Source organism: Drosophila mauritiana, chromosome 3L (genome assembly GCF_004382145.1).
Source record: "Drosophila mauritiana strain mau12 chromosome 3L, ASM438214v1, whole genome shotgun sequence".
NCBI classification, from domain to species: Eukaryota; Metazoa; Arthropoda; class Insecta; order Diptera; family Drosophilidae; genus Drosophila; species Drosophila mauritiana.
Genome location: NC_046669.1, coordinates 2,139,825 through 2,163,885, shown reverse-complemented (window position 1 = coordinate 2,163,885; position 24,061 = coordinate 2,139,825). Strand labels below are relative to the sequence as shown.

Below are 24,061 nucleotides of genomic sequence, written 5' to 3'. Positions count from 1 at the left end.
GTGTGAGTGTGCATGAGTAAACATGCAACATGAATTTTGTCCTTGACTTTTAATGGGTTTATGACAAAAGCGCTGGCACCGCCCCGCCACCCCACCCTACAGAAAAACCCCCTGGAAACGTAGCTAATGTGCAGGGCGTTCTCAGATGTGTCCCTATACAAGGATATGTATTTGGGTACATATATACACACATACACACATGTGCGGGAGTGACTGTGCGTGAGTGTGGGTAAAAGAGTTGTTAAAGCGGACGTCTGCCGGAAGCTCTTGTGGGTGCCATTTTGGTTCATGTTCCATGCGACGCACGCCATTTTTATCTCGCTTCCTTTTTCCCTGCCTTAAAGCATTCGCCAGACTTTTGTCTCTAGATCCTGGCTGCTTCCTTTGGCTCGCCTGTCATTGTTTGCACGGTTATCCTTTTTACGTTTTCCCTTTGATATTGGTCCTGTGGCCAAGGCCGGTGGCATTTTGGCTGGCACTGCAGTTTTAGCCATTCTAGCCATCTTAGCCACATCCACATCCGTTTTCACGACGCCGTCTTTCGCCTTCGGGCCGGGCTTAATTTGTCGACTTACAATTTTTATCTCGTCGAGCAGGCGAAATGCGCTCAAGATGCTATCAATTAGAAAGACGCCACTCGGGATGAAGCCCCTGGCTTTTCTTTAAACCATTTGAAATTGAAAATGGTTGGATAATTCTAAAACTTTGGAGGCTGAGATTTCTTAGATGCCAAAATAACAGAATAAATACCATACATATATATAAAACTAATTCCACTCCTTCAGAGTCACTTTCTGCAGTTTACCTTTAAGAAGCCCATCTGCCATCCGCTCCATTTTAATGTGGCTTTAAGCACTCCTGACCAAAATGGGTTAAGCCAACTTTGGCAGCCGCAAGAGCTGCGCTAATTCAGCTTTAAGGCAACAATCTGGTTAAAACTCTCGCAGCCGCAACTCAAATCTGGGCATTAGTGGCCCGCGTACTTTTTCGCAGCGCCAGGCGAAAGCGAAAACCGAAACTTTTCCTCAACTTTGGGTCAAACCCACACACTCGCGGAACAGCCAGTCTCCCTGCGATTTCCCAGACCGTGCGTAGAAAGTGCAACTGCAACAAACTCGGAAAAGTGCGGCAGGAAGTGCGCGAAATCACAGCAGAACAGCAGAACAGCGAAACAGCGTCAGCCGAGTGCAACTTCGAGTGGCAAAGGGGCAAGTGCTATGCATAATGAATAACATTTTCAAATTAGTTTCCGGTCAGCGAAGATTTTTACGCAGCATTTCGAGCGCATGAAGCAAGGCCCATGGGGCGCTTTTCGCCAAAAACAAAGAAAACCAGCATTAAAATAAAGAAAAGCGCTGCTCCTGAGAGTTTAATGATGAATTAAAGCCATTTAACCAAATTTAACTACATTTTTAAGTGATAGTTTCACATGTGCAAATGGATAATGGATAAGATAATAATCCCTCTGAATAATATCGAAAGTCCAATCTATTTCCATCAAATGCCATTTTAACGGAGACACCCTTCGTCCTGGCTGAAATTATAGTCCCCCTGTCAGGATATAATTATATGCTGCTAACGTGCAATCAAAGCGATTGCCATAACAATAATAGCGGCGACCGGAATGGAGGAGGTGAGTGAGGAGCCTAGGTCAATCATTTAATAAGCCCCCATGGAGAATGTATACGAGTACGAATACACGAGGATGGGGACGGGCTAGGTGGCTCGGTGTAAGCAAGCAGAACGTAAAAATACAAAAAGGAGAGGCATAATAATGTACATAAATGTCTACATCTGGCCATTATAATGGGGAATAGCAACGGGGCCCTGAACTGGAAGCGCTCTGCCGGCATAATGAAATCAAAATATGCTCCTGCCCACGTCCACTTTTTGGCCTTGGCAGTACAGTACAGTACAGTACGGTACGGTATCATACAGTACGTACGGTATGTGTATGGCAACAGTTTGCGTTAAAAATTGACAAAACAATTGCAAAATAATCACCTTGGAGAGCTGGAGATTTGTGTGCCGGGAGTTGGAGCTCGCCTAGTTTGCCTAGTTCCACTTGGCCAGCTCCCAGCTAGTTTTTCCGCAAGTGGGAATCCCCAACTGACCAGACAAGCCAGTTAAAAGTATTAAAACTGGGACCACAGTCCAGCCAGCCAGTCAGCCAACTGCATCCCCAACGCATCCATTCAATCGAAAAAGTGAAGCACTCGTTGTGATAGCTCACGGGCGTCATTTGTGAGAAACTCGAGCACTCTTGGCCAAATGAAATGTGGCACAATGAACTTGGCCGGCCAAGTCCTTTGGCCTTTTTGGCTCGCGGCTCAAGTCATAATTTTCCAGATGCGGAAGATAGATGGCTGGCCAAAAAGCTAAGCGTTTGTACTCATATTTTGCCTTATCTGCGGATGAGCTGAAAATTTTCACGACTGCCAGTCGAATATTTCCCGGGGCAAGAGGCAAAAGTTTTGCCAATTAGGTGATTAGCAAATGACCCCGGGGGATATCTACCAGTTATGTTGTGGCCTGGCCATTAAAGCCGAAATTAAAATACTCGGAATCGACTGAAGCAGTCCATTCGATTGCCGTAATAGCATTTCTCGATATTCATGGCCACATTGTGGTCTGTTTTGCAGAAATCCAAATCAAAGACAAAGGCTGGACAAATTCGAGGACCCCTGTAAATGTCTACTGGCAAGAAACCCTTTGGACCAGAAGTGGGATGCACAGGAAGAAATACATTTCCAATGAACTATAGCTATGGTTTTATTAACAATCTTTATTTGCGGCATCCTGATCCCCAAAGCAATAATATATACCCCTTTCTAGTTAAACATAAACTCCAAAGTTCAAATAGTGGTCAGAGATAAACCTGATATAGATTGGTACCTAAAACACATATATATCGGGAAATGTGCGCTGTACACACACATGCCATGCACGACCAGTATTTTGGGACTTTTATTGTCGAACTGGCATTTCTGCCCTGCTGCTTTTGGCCAAACAGTGGGCCAGTGTGAGCGCTATTAGCCAAAAGGCCTGCCAAATAAAGGCGAAACATGTGTACCAACACATGGGCATGTTTTATGTCGCGATGTCAGCATGAACACTTTACGTTTCATATTTGCCAGGCCACTGAGCATATACCATACACCACACACACCACATATGGTACACATACACACGGTCACATCGAGAGAGGAAAAGATGACTGGGCGTTACATTCGAGTTTCGTTGGCGTTTTCTTTATGCAAATTAGCCTTCAGTCAGTTGGATTTTTTCCACGTCTTGCCGCTGCCACTGTTGCTCTTTGCATAAATTTTAAATTTCCTTCTTTATGCCTGGCTTCTCGGCTCGTATTTATTTGGTAGCGTACCCATAAAAGTATGGGCGCTGGCTGTGACAACTCCTGATACGTCTGGTCCTGTCTCAGGCTTATTTATGCACTAACATTAAGAATTATTAACTTTGATAACTTATTGCACTACGACCTCGTCTGTGTCGCTGTCGCCTTCGCCGCCATTACCGCCGCCCCGATTTCTTTTCATTTTGATTCCGTACATGTGCGGAAATTTTATGTGACACTTGAGAGATTTATGTTCGTTGCCGAAAACCGAAACTGAATGTGGCGGCCACTTGTGGGCGTGGCATTCTGCATTGTTCAGTTTGAAAAGTGCCGCCGGAAAAATGCCAAACACGTGCGGCGACCGACCGACCGAGCGACCGACTGCCGGCCAGCCCTCTAAAGTCCTTGAAGTGGCGGACTGGGCCATATTAATCATACGCACCGTTGGCCGAACACTGCACGAGGGCGTTAATTAATTCGGCGCTCTATCTGAAATATCCGACGACGTTTAATTCGAGTGTCAGCTCAGCAAACAAAACTTGGCAATGAAATGGAACGAAATTAATTTCTAGATTTGTTTGCCTCGCCATCAGTCTGTCTGTCGGCTCTTTGACATTTATTCGCACAAAAAACACCTTGGCGACAGGCGAACATTGTTGAACAAGTTTACAAGGCTTCCAATTTAAGCCAATTTGCAGTCTGAAATTAGTTTTGCGTGCTGGTTATTAATTAATCCCGCGAACAATCAATCTAAATCGCCTGACAGCGCATGCCATAAATTAAATGTCCGACTATATGCTGGACTTCCAACGAATCCATTTCGCGCCAACTTCCAAAGAGATGTCCTGTCCGCTTTTCAATTAAATTCCAATTGACAATGACTGACGGGGGTCTAAAATTGTCGGGGTTCCGGTTAATTAATAAATAATTGTGTTTATGAAAATGTAGCGCAGCTAGGTGATAATTATCATGGCTGTCCGGCCGCAGCAGTCTTCTATTTTTGGTTCGCTGATGTCGCCACATCACGCATACGACGCGTGGCCAGGACAAGCCATTTCTGTCGCAGGCGGAGGCCAGCAATTCGGGCCCGCCCATTGTCAGTGGAGTAGTCCACGTTTTGATTGATGGTTGGTTATGTCGGTTTGTCCGCTAACCCTCCAATTTGGCCCCAGATCCGAAGCCAACTCCCAGCGGCTGCTGCATATTGTTTCGCCCTTTTTTCTGGTTTGGGGGACATGCTGCTGGGTGGCTTCTGGTTTTGTTTTCTGGTTATTTGGACGAAGGGTCATGAATTCGTGATGCGGTCGCCGGGCCAACAAATTGAAGTGCTCTGGGCCCAGTTCATTGCGAGTTGAGCTGCGGGAATGGCCTTGATGCAGTTGCGGTTTCGGGCCCCGAAAAGAGCACCAGCAACCCTCGCAGTTTCATTTGGTCGCTCAATAGGTCCCATAGTTGCCCACTCTGATTTGACGGATTCTATTAGGCTTTGAGGTGATTACGGCGCCTTTGTGCTGCCACGGCTGATTGATAAGGTCGCCAGTGTCAAAGACCAGCTGCAGACGTAAAAAGTGCCCGCCTCGTTGTGCACATCAACAATAACACGAATCTCATTAATCATACGTATGCATAATGGCTCGTGTCGTACAAGGATGATCGGGGGAATGGTCGGATTTGAGCCACTGGACAGAAAGAGAGGACCAAGACTAATGTAATGTGCCACAATATGTTACCAACTGCGGGCGGGGGCGGTTGGATTTTGGCCAGGTCAAAGGTGGTTGCGGTGTTCCCTGCTTTTACCTGTCCTCTGCTGTCCCACCTGCTGGCTAAACATAATCATGTGTCATTGTCGCTGTCGCTGTCCTGGCCAATTCCCTCCTTCCATCCCATCCGCCTTTGCACTTGGAAATACATAGTGGCGATTTTAAACCCCACATTTGGTTGAAAAATAATATACAACACAAACTTTTAGCTAAATTCGTAGATAAATTAGAAATACTTCCAAAAATGCGTGTAGTGAACCCAAAAATTTTTACAAAAATCGAGTTTTTAAATGGAAATATTGAAAAATACTTGCCAAAATGTAGCGTTATATCTTTCTGAACTGGTAATCAATGTTAAAATCAAATGGCATTAAAATCCGGACATTTTCATTTTTGACCAATTTTTGCAAAAAATTGTGATGTAACCCCTTATAAAAAAGTGAAATTTGGTCAAAAAATTATTTTTTTTAAACCTTCCAAAAAGTTACATGGTTAGTTAGCACAGTTAAAAAGCTGCAAAGAAAAGTGATTAGAATAATTGAGTAACTTTTTTTGACCGAAATATGTCAAAAAACCCTATTCGAAGCTTAATTTTAACAAAACTTAACTAACATCTAAAATGTATCTAACATTTGAATCAAAAGATGTTTTACAGTTTTTACATACATCAAGTTTTTCTTGAAAAGAACCAGTAATAAACACATAAAAAAGTAATCACTTCATCAATTTAAGAATAACAAACTGCATTAATGTTTTTTCAAGTGCAGCGCTCACCTTGGCTTGGTTTTTGCTTACATTCAATTTATCCCCGCCCTTCGCAGATGCCTAACAACCATATCGTGTTCCCATTCCACGCGTGTGACGGGATAATTAAAGGGGATGTCAGCTGTGGCCTCTCTGTCCACTTCATCAGGATCAGTCGGGGCAGTCGAGTGTCCTGCAGCAAGCTTCCCGTGTTTCGCAGGGCAGCCACCAATTAGTTTTGGGTTAGCAAATTTAATTATACTCGTGGCGCACACCTTTTCGGATTCGGAGCCGGATTCAGGCGGCTTCATTGGGGCATGAATTATGCGTTTTTAATTGCTGACCCCCACGAAGGGAGCTCGGCTTGACCCGACAATTCATCTTGCAAGAAGGGATCCGGGACATGACTTCATTAAAAGCCGCTTAGCTCGAGTGGGAAACACTTTAAATTCCTCGCATCGCCATAAATTCACACTGCAATTGCAGCTCGACATTGAGTTCTGTGCATTTTGTGGCACTTTGGGGCACTGAGCGAAATCAGCATCCATCATTCAGACACTTCCGCTTGGCTGGAAAATGGAAAATGGGAAAACGCCGAACAAAAAAGGAGGGAAAAACGGGCCGCGCAAACATTGACATTGCCTTGTATTCCGCACTCGCTGTCGATTTTTGTTTGCCATCTCGCAATGTCAATTTATTCGGACTGCAGTCGGCGATAGAAATTTAAATGTTCGAACGGCAGGTTTAGCCACTATTTTTCTTTTTGTCGATTTCGTTTGTTTGCGGTCTTTTGGGGATTTGCTGGCATCGAATGGAAAACCCTGGTAAAACACTAAAACGCTAAAACAGTAAAGCAGCAAACAGAGCAAAACACAGCGAGTTAATCGTGCAGGAATCCAATCCAGGAGATGCTAAAATATCGCAGGCAATGGAATTATGTGGATTAGCCTTTGTTCTGATGCCAATTTAAATATTTAATGGCTGGGCTTTAAACTTGGTCAAAGGAGTAAGCCAATGGCGCACATAAATTCTAGTTTAATTGAACCCAACTTAATATTCAATATACTGCTCGGCAGAATGGGCTGCAACTATAATTTATCCGACACGCAAGTTTATCTATTTTCTGGACCAGTGCACATTGCTCATACGCCGTGTGTGCGGTCAGAGCGAAAACTATCCAGAGCCGAAAGATGTACAATGGCTAATAAAGCAGAATATTTCCTTGCGCACATAACATAAATAACCAAAGTGCTTGAGCATTTTTGAGCAGCAGGCACACTTGGCCTTAATAACTCTGAGCGGGGTAAATAGGTGTTTAGTGGCTATTATCATCCCGGGACGAGGACGGCATGTGTGTGTTTTGAACTCTTTAGCATCAATATTTTATGTATTATGCCAGCAGATTATGATTTATGGCCTGGTGCTGAAATGGCCGTGGCAATGGCGCTTCTCCCCGGGGAATGCGACGGCGAAATCATTGTCTTGGCCCGCTTAGAATTCCATATTTCACAGCTCCGGGCTTCAATTCGCATTCCCGCTTCCCGGGGCGGTGCGAAAATTGCGTTTAAAAGTGTTTAAGTGGCGCTCGCGCTAAGTAACAAGTTGAAAAATTGCGCAGCTCGCTCGTAAATTTGCTCGGCAAAGTGAAAAGTAATAATATACAGGCATTATAAATGGCTGTGCGTCCTTGAAGTTCCAGTCGTCGGGTAGTCAGGTGGGCAGCAGATACATATACATGTATATACACATAGCTGCCACTACGGACGGAGCTATGAACCGCGCACAGTCAATGGCCGTCGTCACCGCAACTCCTTGTACACCTTCTTTTGATATTTAGATACCACAAAATAGCATCAAAGAGACACACGGAGAATATATCTATTTATCATAAAGAACACGCGTATATAACTTATTAAATCTGCCATCATCAATGACAAAGCATAAATAAAAGGTAGAAGAATGCTCTGGTTATATTGCGAAATTGTTTTATTTCATTTCAAACTTTTACTTTCAAAACTATTTCTTCCTGTGCATTTCTGCGCTAGAATCAGTGAGGCAAATAGAGCAACAACAAACGCGACGACAGGACACAGATACATCCACCCACACATATGCATATGTCCTGTTTCTGTATATGTGTGTGTGGGTGGGCAAAGCATTTCAAAAGTAATTCAAGCAAGAAAAAAGTTGGGTAATTGAAAGTTTGCCCATAAAAATTTGTCGCTCTGCGTTTTGCCCGCTTGAGTGAAGGGCAGACCGTCGTCTCCTCCTCTCAGTTTTCACCAAACCCGATAGCTGGCAACTTTTCATTATGCAGCCCCGCCCACTTTTCACCGCCCCAAACTACACACTCGTGCCATTATCTGGAGCACTATCGAGGCGCCCAAAACTAGTTGAAGTGCTTGAATTGTTTACGTTGATAACTTTCCTTTTTTATTGAACCTACCCCAAATTGTGTAGGGTATTTCGGCGGGCAGGACTGTTCCATGTATATTTTTGACTGGTTTGAAAGTAGGGTAAATATGTATACGATTAATATTAAAATATTTTAATTAATAGACCATGGAAAACACTGAGCAAATTGGAAATCATTCAACTTCCTTAGGGTACCCAATTGGTCTAGTTTATAGCCCACTTATTGACCAGACAACACAAAGTTTGTCTTTGGCTTCAGCCGCTGCTTTTACTTTGTTAGAAGGATCGCTATTTTTATGGGGCCGCATAATGAAAACGCGAACGCGATTGCAGTTTAACTGCACTTTCAATGACAACCAGTCAGCTGCCACGCCCACCGCTTAGCCCCCATCGCCCCTCTTAACCCTCTGCATTAGTCAGGCACTTGGAGCAGCAACGAATTGCCGGCCTTGATAAATGGCTGTCGTGTGCTCAGCTGAGATGTATCTACGTAGATATTCGGTTCAGTGGCTGAGTATCTGGAGATTCAAAGCCAGGACAGGCCACAAAACAAGCGTAAATGATATGAACACATAAAAGTGGCAAATTGGCAACTGAAACAGAAAACCCAAGACCCCGATGCACTTAAAAAAAAGTCTAAAGTATATTCTTAAATCAACAAAATATCAATTTTGTATTTAGGGTTTGTTTGAAACCCCTTTCTCCAGCAGCAATATTGTAATAAACATTTTATTTCTTTGGTTAGAAAATAAATTTGCTCTTCCTACCGAAAGAGAATCTGTTTTGTGGCAGGACTTAACACCAAAACCACATCAACTCACTCGAACTGAGCGGCTGATGGCTTAAAACTGGACCACACAATGTAATAAATTAGATTTACCGAATTTGAAGCGAGAATGCCGCCAAATATTTAACACCAATCAACATGAGCATGGAAAAAGTTTCAGCAGCAACAAGAGGGCAGCAGACATGGCCTGGAAAAATAGGCGGAGAATGGAAAAACTTTGCCCTTTCTGGTGGGTTTCCGTTGGGCTCATTGTCTCGAGTTGGCCAAGTCGCCTTCTTGCCAAGACGAAAGGTGTCAACAATGACAAACACTTTTAACTAACCAACTTTTGCCGGCTTGTTTCGCCGGCTCTTCGGTTCTCTGGTTCCCTGGTTGTCTGGATGTCTGGCTGATTGTGTTGCCCCGATAGCGGGCGACAGTTTAAGCCACGCAAACAAACTTGCGAAACACTTGACACAGGCCAGTGAATACAGTTCCAGATTTTCCCGATTTTGGGGATAAGGATCCTAAAAGCATGTGTGTATCTTGGGAAAAATGGGACGAAAAGCCAATTCCCCTTTAATATACTATTGCAAATTTATAAGTTAGAGCAGGGAGAATTATCGTGAGTTAAAAAAGTTAAATTGAAACAAAAGTCTAGCGCAACTTCCTGAATAGTAATGATTGCAATGTAATATGGAAAGTTCTGCCGAAAAGCGCGTGGGATTTATGCCAACCCGAATCCTGGCCATCGGCGAACTCGCCCACCTAATCATCCCAATGGCAATGACTTCAATCTCTTCTTCGCCCGCTGCCAAATGGGAGCCATCAATTTTACAGCAGCTGGGTCGAGAGGTGGAAACAGGTAAATCAATCACACGCATTATGCGATGGCTTTGCCCGTGAAATATGCCAAGGAATCTGAGACTTAGCGGGGTTTTGGGTTGGGTTTGGGTTGGGTTGGGTTTGGTTTGGTTTTATTTGGGCTTTGGCTTACCATATACTTTTTATGGCTCACATGGTGCTGGGCCTCCGTTGATTTTTACGCCGCTGGCTCTTATTACTTGTAAGTGGGCGAGCGGAACGACGTTGCTCATACGCCCCGTACACCAGTGGTATTGCAGCCATTTTACGGCCAGCTCTTCCTCTTTATGTATATTTCACGTCATTTGCTTTGGCTTTGTCATTCCGACGAAGTGGGTGAGGGGGCAGAAGCAGCGAGTGCTTAGGCATATTTATTAGAAGTACTCCTCCAAGAGCTTCTTGTTAGCCCGGATGAGATGAACGTAATTGATAGGAACTCCTTGCCAGGTCGACGATCTTTGTGAACGCGAAGTCGTGGAGCTGGGCACATAAATTATTGTATTTTAATGATATGTGCATTCATGGCTTTGTTTTGGCTGAAAGCTGCTCGTTAAAGCCGTTCCCAATCCATTTGGCACAAAGGTATTGCGTCCAGCATGCGAGTAATTGCATCAGACCAGAAATCTGCTAACAAACTTCGTTATTTAGTTTGCGTTTTTGTGCTCGGTACACTTAAATTCCATTATTATTGCGACAAATTGGGGCCGCAAACAAATGCTGAAATTAAAGCACGTTTCGAATGACAAGTTCGGCTGGAGGTTCGCTCAGGTGATACCCTGTAGCAAATATTTGGTAATGTTAAAATCTACTTAACTGTACATTTATTCTTCTCTACAAAGTTTAGCCACATTTTTAAATTTTTATCGTTGTGTTCCTTAATATCATGTTAAACAAAATCCCAGACTATACAGGGTACTTGCCACCTTTCAACGGATGACAGCTTCTGCTGCTCTCTCCTGTGGCCTCGCAACCTTGCAACCTCCGCCCACCGCCCACCGCCCCCTGACCCCTGCGACCCTTAACCCTCCGCTGGTGCAACGCAGCCATGGCTCGTAGATTTGAATAATTGTGCAGCAGCGTGTAACGGCACGATGGGCGAGGGCGGAGGGAGTGGGTTTGGAAAAGTTGCAGGGAGTGTGTTGCATTTGCCCCGCTGCCGTTGTGTTCGCTGCTTTTGTTTTTGGGCCGCGGAAAAGTGTGCTCTCGCACAATAACATTCTTTCTCTCACTTTCCATTCCACAGGCGGCCCTCAAATGTATGCTACATTTTGTTATTGTTAAATATGCTACGGTTTGCGCTGCACTTTGTTGGGAAAATAAAACGCTTTTGTTTTGTTGCTGCTCAAATTAAAAATGATTTAGATGCCAGCAAATTGAGTTCACTTTGGATAGAGTTTTGTGTGCAACTTTTCGGTTTCGTTTCGTTTTCGTTTTCATTCTGGCGTGTAATTTAATTGTTTGATATTTGCCCGCACATCCGCAGAACTACGAAATCGTATACATTTGTCCCCGTATCGCAGTGCTTCAATCAAGCTCTGCGATTGTTTGAAGTCGGCGGGGAGTCCCCGCGCAGGAAATACAATTTTATTGCAACTGTATTTCAGCATTAATTGTCCTTTTTTATGGCTATAAATGGGACACAGTCGTGGTGCAAATATTGGCACTGAGTAAGAGAAATTAAAAGTAGTCTCCATTAAATTCCCTAAATGTTTCTATATTTTAACTAAAGCTAGTCCATTATTTGAACATGTGCCATCTAAATTGCTAATTTCATGACTGCCACTGTGTAAATACAATTGTGAAACTGCTGTTTGTTATCTGGCCTCGTTTGCTTTTCAAATGCCAATTGCTGCTGGCATTGCAATTAAGCATGCGAAACATGGGCATCCAACACTTATTCGAAAATTGCAACCAAATAGTTGTGGCAACAAAAAAGTAAATATTCGAGCTATTTCATTGCGAAGAGGCTTTAAAAATCTCAGGCGGCAAGAGGCGAAAAAGAAATGTGTGGAATGTGTGTCCTGGATGGCCAACCCACACAGAGGCACAAAGAAATACACTTAAGAACCGGAAGTGACATTCTGGAATGCCACGGGAGATGAGAAGGGGCAGGGGGGAAAAGGTTCACTCAGATGGGAACAAAAGAAACACATATGCCTCAAGTGCTCGCCAAAATCTCATTCGATTCAGGTGAAAAGGGTTAAAGTCAATATGGTTTAGGTCATTTCTAGGGATTTCAAGTGTGGTTAATCCTAACAGAGAAATAAAATGCCCTTCGATTCGACATGCTATTCACCAACAGTGGACACTTCACTGGACACTTTCGCTTAAAGCAGAGTTGGGCTCATAAAAGGCTTTCTTCGCCCGCCATTGTGGGCCTTCTTTCGTTTTATGATTTGTCTGTCCCGGCCATAAAAGATTGCCGAGCAATTGAATCCATTGGTCACACAGCACGAGCCTATCCGCCGGTTTCATAATCAAATACATAACTTTATTTATGCTGTCCCATCCTTTCGCCAGAGCCCACAAAAAGTTTCCACCGAATTTGCTTACATTGGCGAAACAATAAAATTCCATTGTCAGAAAGGGATGCCTCGGTCCCAGCCGGATGCTATTTTGTTAAGTGCGCGAATGTTGGCGCATAAATAAAAATATAATTGAGCTGCCACCCGCCGCCTCCATTTGCCCCGAACTCCAGCGGATCCAGATCAGATCCCTGGGGCCACTGGCCACGATGATGAGGAATTGGATGCACAGGCCAAAAAGTTTTTTCATACTTAATAGCTTTCTAAGAGAAAGACTTCCTTTTTTATTGGATTTGTGGTGGGAAGTAATACTTGAATCGAATCGAAAAATGTATCTATAAATGTTTTTAGCAGAAAGTTACTTCTAGCACGAATCGACAACTTGTTTTTCTCCGTGTACACTTTCCCTCGAGCCCGTTGTATTGATTTTCGGGGAAGTTCAAATAAATTAGCTGCCATTAATTGGAAATGCGGGCGGGCGATTCACTCAAGCAATGCACAATGTGGACCAAGATTCGATTCGTTGCCAAGGCTTAATTGATTAGCCTTGGCTAAGAGATCCTTTTCCCAATCGGTAAGGAGCGGCCTGTCCGCACCAACCCGCCGTCGCCAAGTTGTCATTGCATTTAATTGCATTGCCAAAATAAGGATTCGAGCAACAACAATTAAATTTTATCCTCGCACCTGGACGAACTTTTCTGCCAGTCAGGCAAAGGCAATCGAGGGCCGAACTTGTGCTGCTGCTGATGCCCTGTATAATTGAATTAATTTAAAATTGCCTAGAACAATTTTCCCTGCCGGGCTGTCATTAATTTTGTAAAAAGCAAAAGTTCCATTCTGTTTGCCAGCCATTTACAATTTTAATTGAATTTATCGCAAACTATTCAGCATTTTGATCCCGCAGCCATTGCAGGTGATGCCGTGCGGCGGATTTAGTTCATAATTGGGATAAACCGGATGAGCCCATCGAAATGTGTTGTTAAATGGTTGGGATTTGGGCGTGGAATTGCGTTTTCAAATTAAATGCCGCCTTCATAGCACTCCAAATAATGCAACTATTCAGTTATTAGTAATCACTTATCACTTTGAATTAATTTGATATTTTAAGCAGCCTTTAAATATGCTTAAAGTTTGGAGTTTAAGCCAACTGTCGAGTGTTAATAGCTCGTGTCCAATTAAAGACCGTATTAGGTTGCCATCGCTTGGATGAAAAATTTGCATTTTTCTGGAGAAACAAAGGTAACGACGGCAAACACTCCTCTCACGACATCAATCACTTGGCCACACACAAAAATGCCAAGGCACACAGATCGCAATTAATTTACCCAAGCCAACCAGTCAGCCAGCCAGCCAGCCTCAATTTGGCATGGAGTCAGTCAGCCCGTGTTTGTCCTTCTCCTGTTGCAGGATGCCATATGCATCTGCAGCCGAGTCTGTGCCGGCACAGTGTCTCCTCCTGGCAGCAGATACTCTCCGCTTTCAGCCATCCGAAGAGGACACCCATGGAATGCTGGCTCCATCGGAGCCATCGTATCCATAGGATCCACTGGATACATCGGCATGACGTCGTCTGCCGTGTTTGCCTGCATGTCAAATTCTCATTTCATTGAAATCGGCAAATATTGACTAAGAACTTCGATGCAATCAACGCTGCCGGCGACTGTGACAAATGGGCGTGGCATGTCGACATCTCGGAGGCAAATCGATGGTGCCCGGCATATTTGCATGGCAACGAAAGTGAAACTAGGCGAGCTGGAAAAGTGAAAAGTGAAAGCCGGAGGGAAAGCTTAAACTAATAAAGCGAGCACAGAATCAACCGCTTGAGTGAAAACCACTTGACCCAAAAGTCGTATTTTTCAAATACTTTGTAGGTCAGGTATGAAAGATAATATTGTTTTTAGCCTACAGAGCTCGTCGGCAAGCGATTTGAGTTAATGATATTATTTTAACTTCTAACTTCACTTGCAGTTGCATTTTATAATAATATTGGTTGAATCTAGAATAAATTTCTTAAGCACAACTGATGAGCTTTTAGGAACTCCATCTTATTAGTCCGGAAAACGAACCCACTTGGTTATTAAAACATTGCGGCAAATTGCTACGCAACTTTTGGCGTCAATAAACTAAACGGCCAAAACGGGCGAGGCCACTCAGGCGAATCCTGGCGGGTAAGGATAATCAGCACAGCTCAGACATCCTTTGAAGCCAGGTGGGTGGTGGGGGTTAAAGAGAAACAGAAACACCTGGGAGCGAGTCAAAAAACAATTTCGCCTCATTATCATTTCAACATATTGTATGCCCAAGTGTTTCAAATTGTTCAAAGAGAGAGAGAGAGAGAGCAGGAAAACTCGAAGGACGAGTTGGGCTCCTGATGAAGAAGTCCTCGTCGAGGTTGTTGCTGGATGTCGGATGTTGCGGACGGGATGTTGGTGGGTGGCAAGTGTAGGTGCTGCCGGAAATCACTATGCTCATAAATGCGCCATGAATAAATTAACTCGCTGAAAAGCAAAAGCCAAGCCAAACTAAAAGCCGAGCAAAACAAAGACGAGCAAATGGTGGCTGAGCAGAGCCTTAGATTTCAAACGAATGATAATAATAATTGAGGCAGCGACCCAAGTACTTGTACATTGGTTAGGTAATAACGCTGTACATGTACATTAAACAAGCAAGAGTGTGCTGTGTATGAGTCGGCACTGAGAGAAAAATGTGTTCAGATCGAAATATTTGTAAATGGATTCTCAGGAATGTGGTCATTCATTTCCCAAATGGTCACTTTCCTAAAATGTTAAGGATACAAGTGGGAGTTAATGGGACTTAAATCAGCTACAGTTCCTTGATTCAATTTATTTATTTATTGATTTCTTCCATTGATTCCAGAGCAACAAAAGCAACGCAAGCGAGAACAGTCTAAGCAACCGCTTAGTTGCTAGACAACATCAAAATTTCCAGAAACAACAGCTTTATCGATATTCCTGGTAGACCCCGGTGACCCTGGGAGTGTGTTCTCGACCCCCGACAGGAGCAGTCACACCCCGCCAAGATGTCCTTTCAGCGGATCAATGTCAAACACGCCTCCATAGCCGCCCGCCAGCGGCAGTCGCGGACGACCAGGATGACCCGGCACACCATTTTCAATTTAAAGAGACCCATCACCTTCCAGGTGCGCAAGTCGCTGGTGGAGTACGTGGACATGGAGCTGGCGGACATGGACACCTCGGTGTTCTATCAGCGCATCTTCATCCTGGCCAAAAACTGCCACTTGACGCCAGTTGAGTCCAAAGAGCAGTTGCCCGTCGATGCGGTGGTGGAGCAGGCTGAGCCTGAACCAGATGAAGCGGCGCCCATACAGTTCATGGAGGATGTGATCTTCGATAACACAGAAACGGAATCGCCCGTGAACACCGCGGATCCAGCGCCCATTCCTGCGCCGGAAGAAGCTGCGACGGAAACTGCAGAAGTAGTCACCCACATGTTCCGTTTCAGTGAAGAAGATCCTGAAGAAGACTTTGTAGAAGAGGAGGAACTGGAAATGGACACCCAAGCACCTGATCAGCCCAAGGACTTCTTTGCCATCTTCAGCGAGCGCCTGCAGGAGCTGCATAAGCAGTGCAAGGCGCTGGCCATCACGCCGGATCCGATGTGCGGATTGTTTCTCCACATGGGCGAATACAGCATGCTGATGCTAGAGTCCTCCGAGGACATGATCGGATGCTTCACACGGGCCCTGGCCGACTGCTGTGAGACCTTCTGGTTGATGAACCGCGTCTTCCAGATCGAAGATCACGTGCAAGAGCTCTATACAAAAGATCTCATGTTTCGCCGCATCCCTTCCGTCTTTCTGAACGAGAAGTTTCCCACCTCCACGCCCACCGATGAGTATCTCATGGGAAAGCAGCACCTGATCATCAAGGATAAGCTGCTGACCATCTGCCGGCTGCTCTCGGAGGGTCAGCCAGTGGATCCGGACGCGATCTCCACGCGAGAAAGCGACATGGAGGACGATATGCCAAAGTCAAAGTCCAAGAGCTCAATCCTAAGCGAACACTTGCCGGTGGAGGTGTTTCGAAAGCACCTGCCCGAGATCCAGCGCATCGAACTGGTTTTGGCTTCCACGCGATTCTACTACGAGTTGGGGGAGTTCGCCAGGCTCTACGGCCGGGTGCCCTTCGCCCCCGACGAGGACGGTCTCTTCTGGCCCATCCAGAGCAACTACACTCCTCCGAACATCTTCCGGCGCACTCCGTACGACATTAATCTCACCTTTGGCGAATATGCCGCGGAGGCTAACAAGAGAAAAACCCACGGGAGCCTGGTCGGGAGTGTAGCTGACGAGGAGGAGGCTCCACCAAATGAAGAGACCCCGCCAAAGACAGAATAAGTGATTTGGTAATTTAGTTGTATTTTAACCTTACGTTTTGTGTCTATTGTATTTTTTAAGCCGTCAAGCGAACAAACTGCCAGTTCCAAAGAATTCGCTCCTCAGCAAGTATGTTTCAGCATGTATCCGAACCTAAAGAATTCGCGTATAAATAAAGAAATCCCATTTATAGTACACATGATTTTTCGTAAATATACTTTAGAAGCCTCGTTTTTTGAGTGTGTCGTCATCAAGAAGGAGCGGCAGTTGTCGCTGTTATCTCTGAACCTCGCGCTCGGTTACAATGTTTTCGGCATTGTGCACATGACTGCATCTCATCTGAGGGCAGGTGGATTGGATGGAGCTGGTGGCTGCCGGGTACATGTATGTGGGGTGCGGGGTTTTCGGCTGTTGTGTGGTTTTAGCCCATTCGGGGCTGTCTTGTTTTGGCTTGCCACTTGAATGGCTCGACTTTGTTAACATAAACATAAATTCGCGGTGTGAGTGCGCACATGTGTGGGCTGGCTGGCGAATGGCTGAATGGTGCGCCTTTTAACATAAACCGCATCAGACGCCAGCTGTCAGTTGTAATACCGCCGGAGCTCCGGGCTTGCAGCTGTCAAAAGCCGCTGCTGCCATTTGGAGTCACTTGACAGTGGGCCAAAAGAACACGGCAGCTTATGGGGGATTGCGTGGGCTAAGGGTTGCTCGACTTTGATGGGGTTAAGCAGAGGTTTGCTCGAGAAAGTTCCCTAATAAAGTGGAATATTTACTCACGATTAATCATTCCCTGGGGTGAAGACGAAGGCGTTGAGTCGTTAGTTTGTTTAACAAATCGAAAACAAGTTGTTTTTGTGTTTGGGTGATTTTGTTTTTTTTTTTTTAAGCTCGTTAAGTGTAGAGTAATTTTTTACATTTGCAGAAACTCTCCGCAAATTCAACATCTACCCACCTTAAAGCCTAAGCAATTAAATTAAATTACCACTCGGGGCTTAAAAGTGACGGCAGCCGCGAGAACATGTTTAGCAATTGCGCTGAAAAAGTTAATTAAACTTTGGACGACCCCGCCTGCTGTTGCTTTGCACCTCTGCACCTGATCCTTCTGCATGCTGCATGATCCTGCTGTTTGGCAAACGGTGGACATGCAATGACAAGGACACAATTCAATCAAGCGCCGCAGGAGCTGCGGCTCCTCGTGTGGCAACAACTGCCGAATAGACAGCGAGTGTCGCCGCATAAACAAGGACATTGCACTCCTGGGTGGCCAACGGCCTGCAGGTGGCTTTCCCTCGAGAGAGCGAGAGGAAAATCCAAACATTTGCAGCTGCAGTTTTCATAAACTGCCAGACAGCACAGCAGCTGAAGGGGGGGAAAACCACATCAAGGTTGGCCCAGACAATGGCGATAAGCCGACGGTGCTGCAGTGGCTGCTGCTGCACTCCGTGTTTTCGATTCCGGACTTTTACTCGTTCTCCGGATTTTGGACTACAGACCACGGACTCCTGGCTCCGGCATGAGAATGTTACGGCTACGTGTGGCCCACAACTTGAGGCGCAAACTCATAAATTACAGAGACGGGAAAGAGGGCCAAAAAAAGGCGGCTAAAATGGCTGCTGTACCGTTCTGTTCTGCTCCGTTCTGGCTGCTGCTGCTGTTTTTGGCCCATCAAAAGTGAAACTGTTTGCTGCAGTCGCTCGGGGGGCGTTTGGGCGTGGCCTTAGCCTCCGTTTTACTCGGTCTGGGGCGCCAAGTCCAGGCATAATTTAAGCCAAACTCAATTTTCTTATACTCTCGCAATAGAGCGCAATAAAACTAAAGGTATTATGAAATCTTGAAGCTTCGTTAAATAAATTATATTAGATTTTAGTTAACAGAAAATATACAAAAAGGTTAGGTGCTAATATTTCCTACTGGGTATTCAGCATGTTTCAATATGCATTTATAAAATCTGCAATTCATTTAAAACTAACTCTTTGTGGATTGTTCAATTTATAAATAATAATATAAACGCAATTTAATTGGAAACAAATAATCTTCTTGCCGACTGAAAGTGCAATTAAAACTTCGGTTTTCTAAACTCTGGCACTTTTCGTTTGCTTATAACACTTTAAAAGCAGACAAAAGCGGCTGGGAAATAGAGAGTGCAAACTAACTAAAATATATATTATGTGTTGTGTATACAAAAACGAAAACAATTTTGCGGCGCGATAAACGAATTTCCCGGCCTTTGTTTTTGCCAGCTGCCCCTGCCAGCTGCTCCTTCTTCCTCTTTGGCACGAAAAGGATTTTTGGCAGCAAAGGCGAGTCAAGGATAACATGGCAACGTTTCGCAGATTTGCAGGCAACAACGGAGGGGCTGGCCTAAAACGGCGAGGCAGTCTCCCCGACACGAGTCCGGATTGCATTTCCCGGACAACGATTGCCAACTAAGTGCCAGCGAAAGGAACGACTCAAAGGAGGAGGACTTGGGTCGGGATAAGAATGAATCGCGGGGAGGGAGGCTGCAATTAGTCAAATGAGCAGGACGTGGGCCATATTTCAACGGGATAAGGCAACTTTTGACTTACGGCTGCCCAGTCGGCAAACTTTTCCACAATTTATGCCTGCCAACTTATTGACTTTTGGCTGAAGAAATTGCGTGGGCCGCTGTGGGCCACATTCATCATACGCCTAGTGGTGCAGGCTTTAAATCAAATTGAATGCCTGGAGTTTAATTCCCAAAACAATCACAAACTTTCACCATAAAAGGGACGCTACGCATGTCCTTAAACCACAAAAACGAGTGCGGAAAATATGAAAGGAATTAAAAATAATAGCGCACATAAAACCACAAGCTGCCTGGGGAGACACGGAAATTAAGCGTGAAAAAATCAGTGAAAATGCCTGGAAAATAGAGCAATGCCCAAGCCGACTGACTGGATGTTTGGCTGACTGGTTGACAGTCTCGTCTGGCCTTGGAAATCCGACCATTCAGGCGCGCTTAATTTCGACCATTAAGTATATCTCATTTCGAGGTTACTTACATGCGAGTGTGCCTAAAAAACACTTAGAGAAATACATTCTATATGCAGTATAAGCATACTTAGAGCTTCGAAGTGTTTGAAAAACCAATTCCTATCTGAAATTTGAATTTGATGGCTTTTCAATGTAATTTTTTGCCAGTGCACCTATGCATATTTGTCTGTTCGCGCTTTTGTTTATCTTGAATTCGGCTATCGCCCCTTTATTTTTTACACTTTGCCCCACATATTTATTATCATGTCGGTTTCGGTTTGCGTTTCCGTTTCCGCTGCTTTCCCGCTCTAATGAAAACCTCCGACTGTCCTTTTTTTTGGGACTGGCATGGCAAATGTTTATTATGTGATTATGCTCAAGTATAGCGCCCGTAGCGCCCGAGTTCTATCCCAGGAATTCCTGTCCTGTCCCGGTCCTTTCCTTTTCCCGTTTCCCGCCAGCTCCTTGCTCCTTGCTCCTTGCTCCCTGCTGACTGCTGACCGGCGGCAGGATTTGGCCTTTTGCCTGAATTTGTTTGTTGTTATTGTTAGACTTCCATTTTCCTTCCTACTTCTTGTTTTGTTGCTTTAAAGCTTTTGACATTCCTTATGGCCGGTTGTCGTTGGATGAAGACACTGCGTTGTCGTTTTAAATTGCATAGTTACAAGTGTTTCGTTACTGTTTTTGCCATCTTTGGCAGTCCTCGTCATCGCAGAAACATTGAAACCATGATTTATATGCGGCTAAGCCTGCTCGTAAGGTCAAAGTTCAGGCAGTAGATCAGGTTCTAAGCAGTGTAATTGGAAGGCCAGGACTCCCCAGGGGTCGCTCATTAGGCCAGCACTTTCTGGAATTCTTTGAAGAAAGGCTTCTTGAAATTCCATAAACAACGCTCGTCGGGATAAATACTCGCCGCCACTTGGGTTAAGTAAAGTTAATAAATATTTTTAGCTCGCTTCAAGTGCTGGATTTAATTATATACGAGTATACGAGCATATCTGTACAAGAAAGAGCTGGGCAAACACATCGCAGTGAAACATTTGGCAAAGTAAACATCTAGAGCGATGCCATTAAAAAGCATTTCCCAGTTAGGGCGTTAGGGCGCCCAGCGGGTGCGGGAAATGGATGGGAAATGTAAACGGAAAATTGGGGGAAGCTCGGTGGCATTGTGCGAACAGTCAAGCAGTGTTTTCGGTACGCAGTAATTAACTGGTCTGTCACATAAGTCGCATTAACACAATGTTATAAATGTTCTTGCAGCTGCTTCTTCTAGTGCCGAACATTGCATGTCGGGCACATTAAGTATACGCCACATGCGGCGCATTTACATAGATTTGCAGTGTTCGTGGCATGCGAAATGGCAGGCAGCTTATTAATTCCTCTTCCACATGACTGCTGGGTGTGCGTGTGGAAAAAGTTTTTGTTTCCCCAAAGTTTCGTCTTCAACTTGGCCAATCTCTTGCAATGCAAATTAATTAAAGCCGGATCCTGTTAAAGGTTCACTCTCGGTTTCTGTTCAGTTAATTAAATTGCCATGTGAGCGGCCATGAATTGAGTTAATTTGCGCAAATCCAATGCACAATCAAAAGCCGCAAATTATCTTCAATATTTTCCTGCCGCCTGGCCAAAAGTGCAGTTTTTCCAGCGTAAATTGACCGGATAAAAACTGCAAAAAAGCGAGGAAAAATAATTCCGGCTGCCTTTTGATTTAATTATGCGGCCGTTGGTCGTGACAAACTTTATGGAAATCGAATCCCAACTGCCGGAGCAGAAAAACATTAAGTTTAAATTAATGATTGCAGTTTGCGTTTGAAATGCCTCGTTTGAAGGTGTGTCGTGTGGCTTTATTTCCTTGTCAAACTGACGGATCTGGTATTTTATATATAATTTTATTTGAGTGCTCCTGTTGTAAGCTTGCGTAGGTATTTAATTTCAAAGGGGAAGTCAGTACATGTAAAAAGTTATACCTTTAAATATCTTTGGCTGATTATCAACAACATGTTCGAACAGTTGGTTAAATAAAACCAAAACACGCACACAATTATCGCCTCAAAATATTGATTATTAAGCGCATTTCAAATGCCATTTAAGTGCCACGCCCCTCACAACGCCTCGCATTTCTAGTTTTTCCCTTTTGTATCGTGTGACCTCTGTGTTTGGCAATTTTTTGCTCTGCTGCTTTGCATAAAAAGTGACAATCCCTGTGTCTGTGTGGTTTTTCCCCCCTTCACCGATTATTTTCCGCTCTCCCATTTTCCCCTACAGTTTTTGCACACTTGTTTAGAATGCAGAGCGCCATTTGCGGCTGCTAATGAAGTAATTTCCAGGCATATCACGCATAATCCAGGGCACGTGAGCTACTTACAATGTAATTCGTTGTCTATTTGTCTGATATTGAAAAACGTTCCTCACGGCGCAAGGGGGTTAAGCCACGCCCTCTAAACGCCCCCTCAATCAACCCACTGCTAATCAGAGCTGTTGACAATGGCTAAAAGTCAATAAAAAAAAACAACTACCCACCATTTCCTTTGTTGTTAATAGCCTAACAAGGACAAAGAAAATAAAAACATATAGTATTATAGTACATAAATATAATATAAAATGAAATCTAGTATGTGTCCTCTTCACTTCGATTTGTTCCCTTTGGCTAGCTATTTCCTAGCCAATCGCTCAACCCTATTGCTAATGCCACGGAATGCTGCATACTTTCAGGCGCACAGGAGCCAGGGTCGACTGTTTGGACTGTTCAAGTGCAATTCATTGTGATTATTACGTGCCATGGCATTGAAAACGCTTACTTGCACACATCGATGCTGTGGATGTGGCTGCGGGATGGCATCGATTCGATCTCCGGGCCCCCGGAATGTGGGCGGCCAAAGTGGGCGGGAGTGGTGTTATTAATTGCTTACAGCATATTTCAATATGCGATGTAAGCCGGGCCACACAGCTTGACCATCGGAGCCAAACAGCTTAATAACTTAATGCTCGGAAAAGTTTCACACCCGGAGAAATGAATGCGGGAGGGAAAACGGACAGTGAATGCCGAGCTGTGAACCAATACGCACAATAAGTAACGATTACAATCTCAATTACTTCGACCTTCTGTGGCTGCCACGCCCCTCTTTTCGTTGGGGAAAATTAACTAGAATGGTTCCATCGCCCGGATCAATGAGCAAAAACCCCAACTAATCTCTGGGGCCGAACTCACTCTAATTATACGCAACATAAAACTCACTTCCCAACAGAACTTCTTCCGTCCGAGTTCAATATTTATTGACTTGACTTGTCTGGGGACTCAACGATTGCCTTAGTTTCTGTCGCTTTTGCAATTAAAACTTGGTTCTATCGCTGCCCGGTTGCAAATAAAAAAAATAATAGAGTTATATGTAGTGATAGGTCTTTGGTTCTTGTTTAAGCATAACTTCCAGTCTCGTTTCAATCAATTAGTATCCTCTTTCTGTGGTAAAATGAAAAAATATAAGAACCTGTGACAGCATAATTGGCCATTGCATATTTGAATAAATAAATAAAGACACTTAAAGGCAATTCAAAAGGTGTGGAGGAGCTTACCCAAGAAACTTGGAAAATTGAAGACACTTTATGGCAATTTGATCCGGTATAATTGATGTGGCAATTGAGACAGGCATTTGAATAAAAGCTGCAACGAATGCATTTGATTTGCATTTGGAAAGTTGAGACTGAAGTAGTCATGTGACATGTGATGATATGAAAATGGCTGTTACAGCATCATTAAAATTCTTGTCAAAATGGGCATAACTCAGTGCCGTCAATCTTAATACGTAATCACCGCAAATGCTACGTTAGCTCTTTAGCCCCCATTTTTGCCCCCAGTTATTTGTGTCTTTTTTACAAGCTGCGCCACTTGCAGCGTAAAAAATGCAGAGGGTTAAGGCTATCTCTCCGCTGTCTGCAGAATCGTACCACATGGCGTACACGCAATTTATGACACGGACAGACCCTGGGAACTATGTGTTTATTGGGATCTGCAGGAGGCGGAGCCGGGGGGTAACTGGACCGGAACATAAAAGTTGTGCGATAATAACGAGAGCTAATGCCGCACTCAGAACGCTTTCCTGTGCACTGGGAACTATTTCTGTAAGTCAAGATCTCGGAATTCTATAGCACTAAGTACTATGTATATCACTATGGAATGCGGAGGTCTTCAGCCGAAATACAAATAGAAAGGGGAGGATAACAATGTTATCCCTGCAAGGATAACACTTTTCGCTGAGTGTGGCCTCATAAACTTGCCCTGCATAATCT

At 44.4% G+C, this 24,061-nt stretch overlaps 1 protein-coding gene across 1 annotated transcript; it reads left to right on the top strand.

The window, feature by feature from the left end:
- Positions 1-15,315: 15,315 nt before the first annotated feature.
- On the top strand, positions 15,316-16,978 carry LOC117140094. Its single transcript, XM_033302849.1, has 2 exons — positions 15,316-16,812; positions 16,865-16,978. The coding sequence occupies exon 1, from the start codon at positions 15,467-15,469 to the stop codon at positions 16,802-16,804; it is 1,338 nt and encodes a 445-aa protein (XP_033158740.1). The 5' UTR covers positions 15,316-15,466; the 3' UTR covers positions 16,805-16,812; positions 16,865-16,978.
- Positions 16,979-24,061: the final 7,083 nt, after the last annotated feature.

What these genes read in the sequence shown, in the direction of transcription:
- LOC117140094 (XM_033302849.1), top strand. Translation starts at nt 15,467, where the DNA reads ATGTCCTTTCAGCGGATCAATGTCAAACACGCCTCCATAGCCGCCCGC.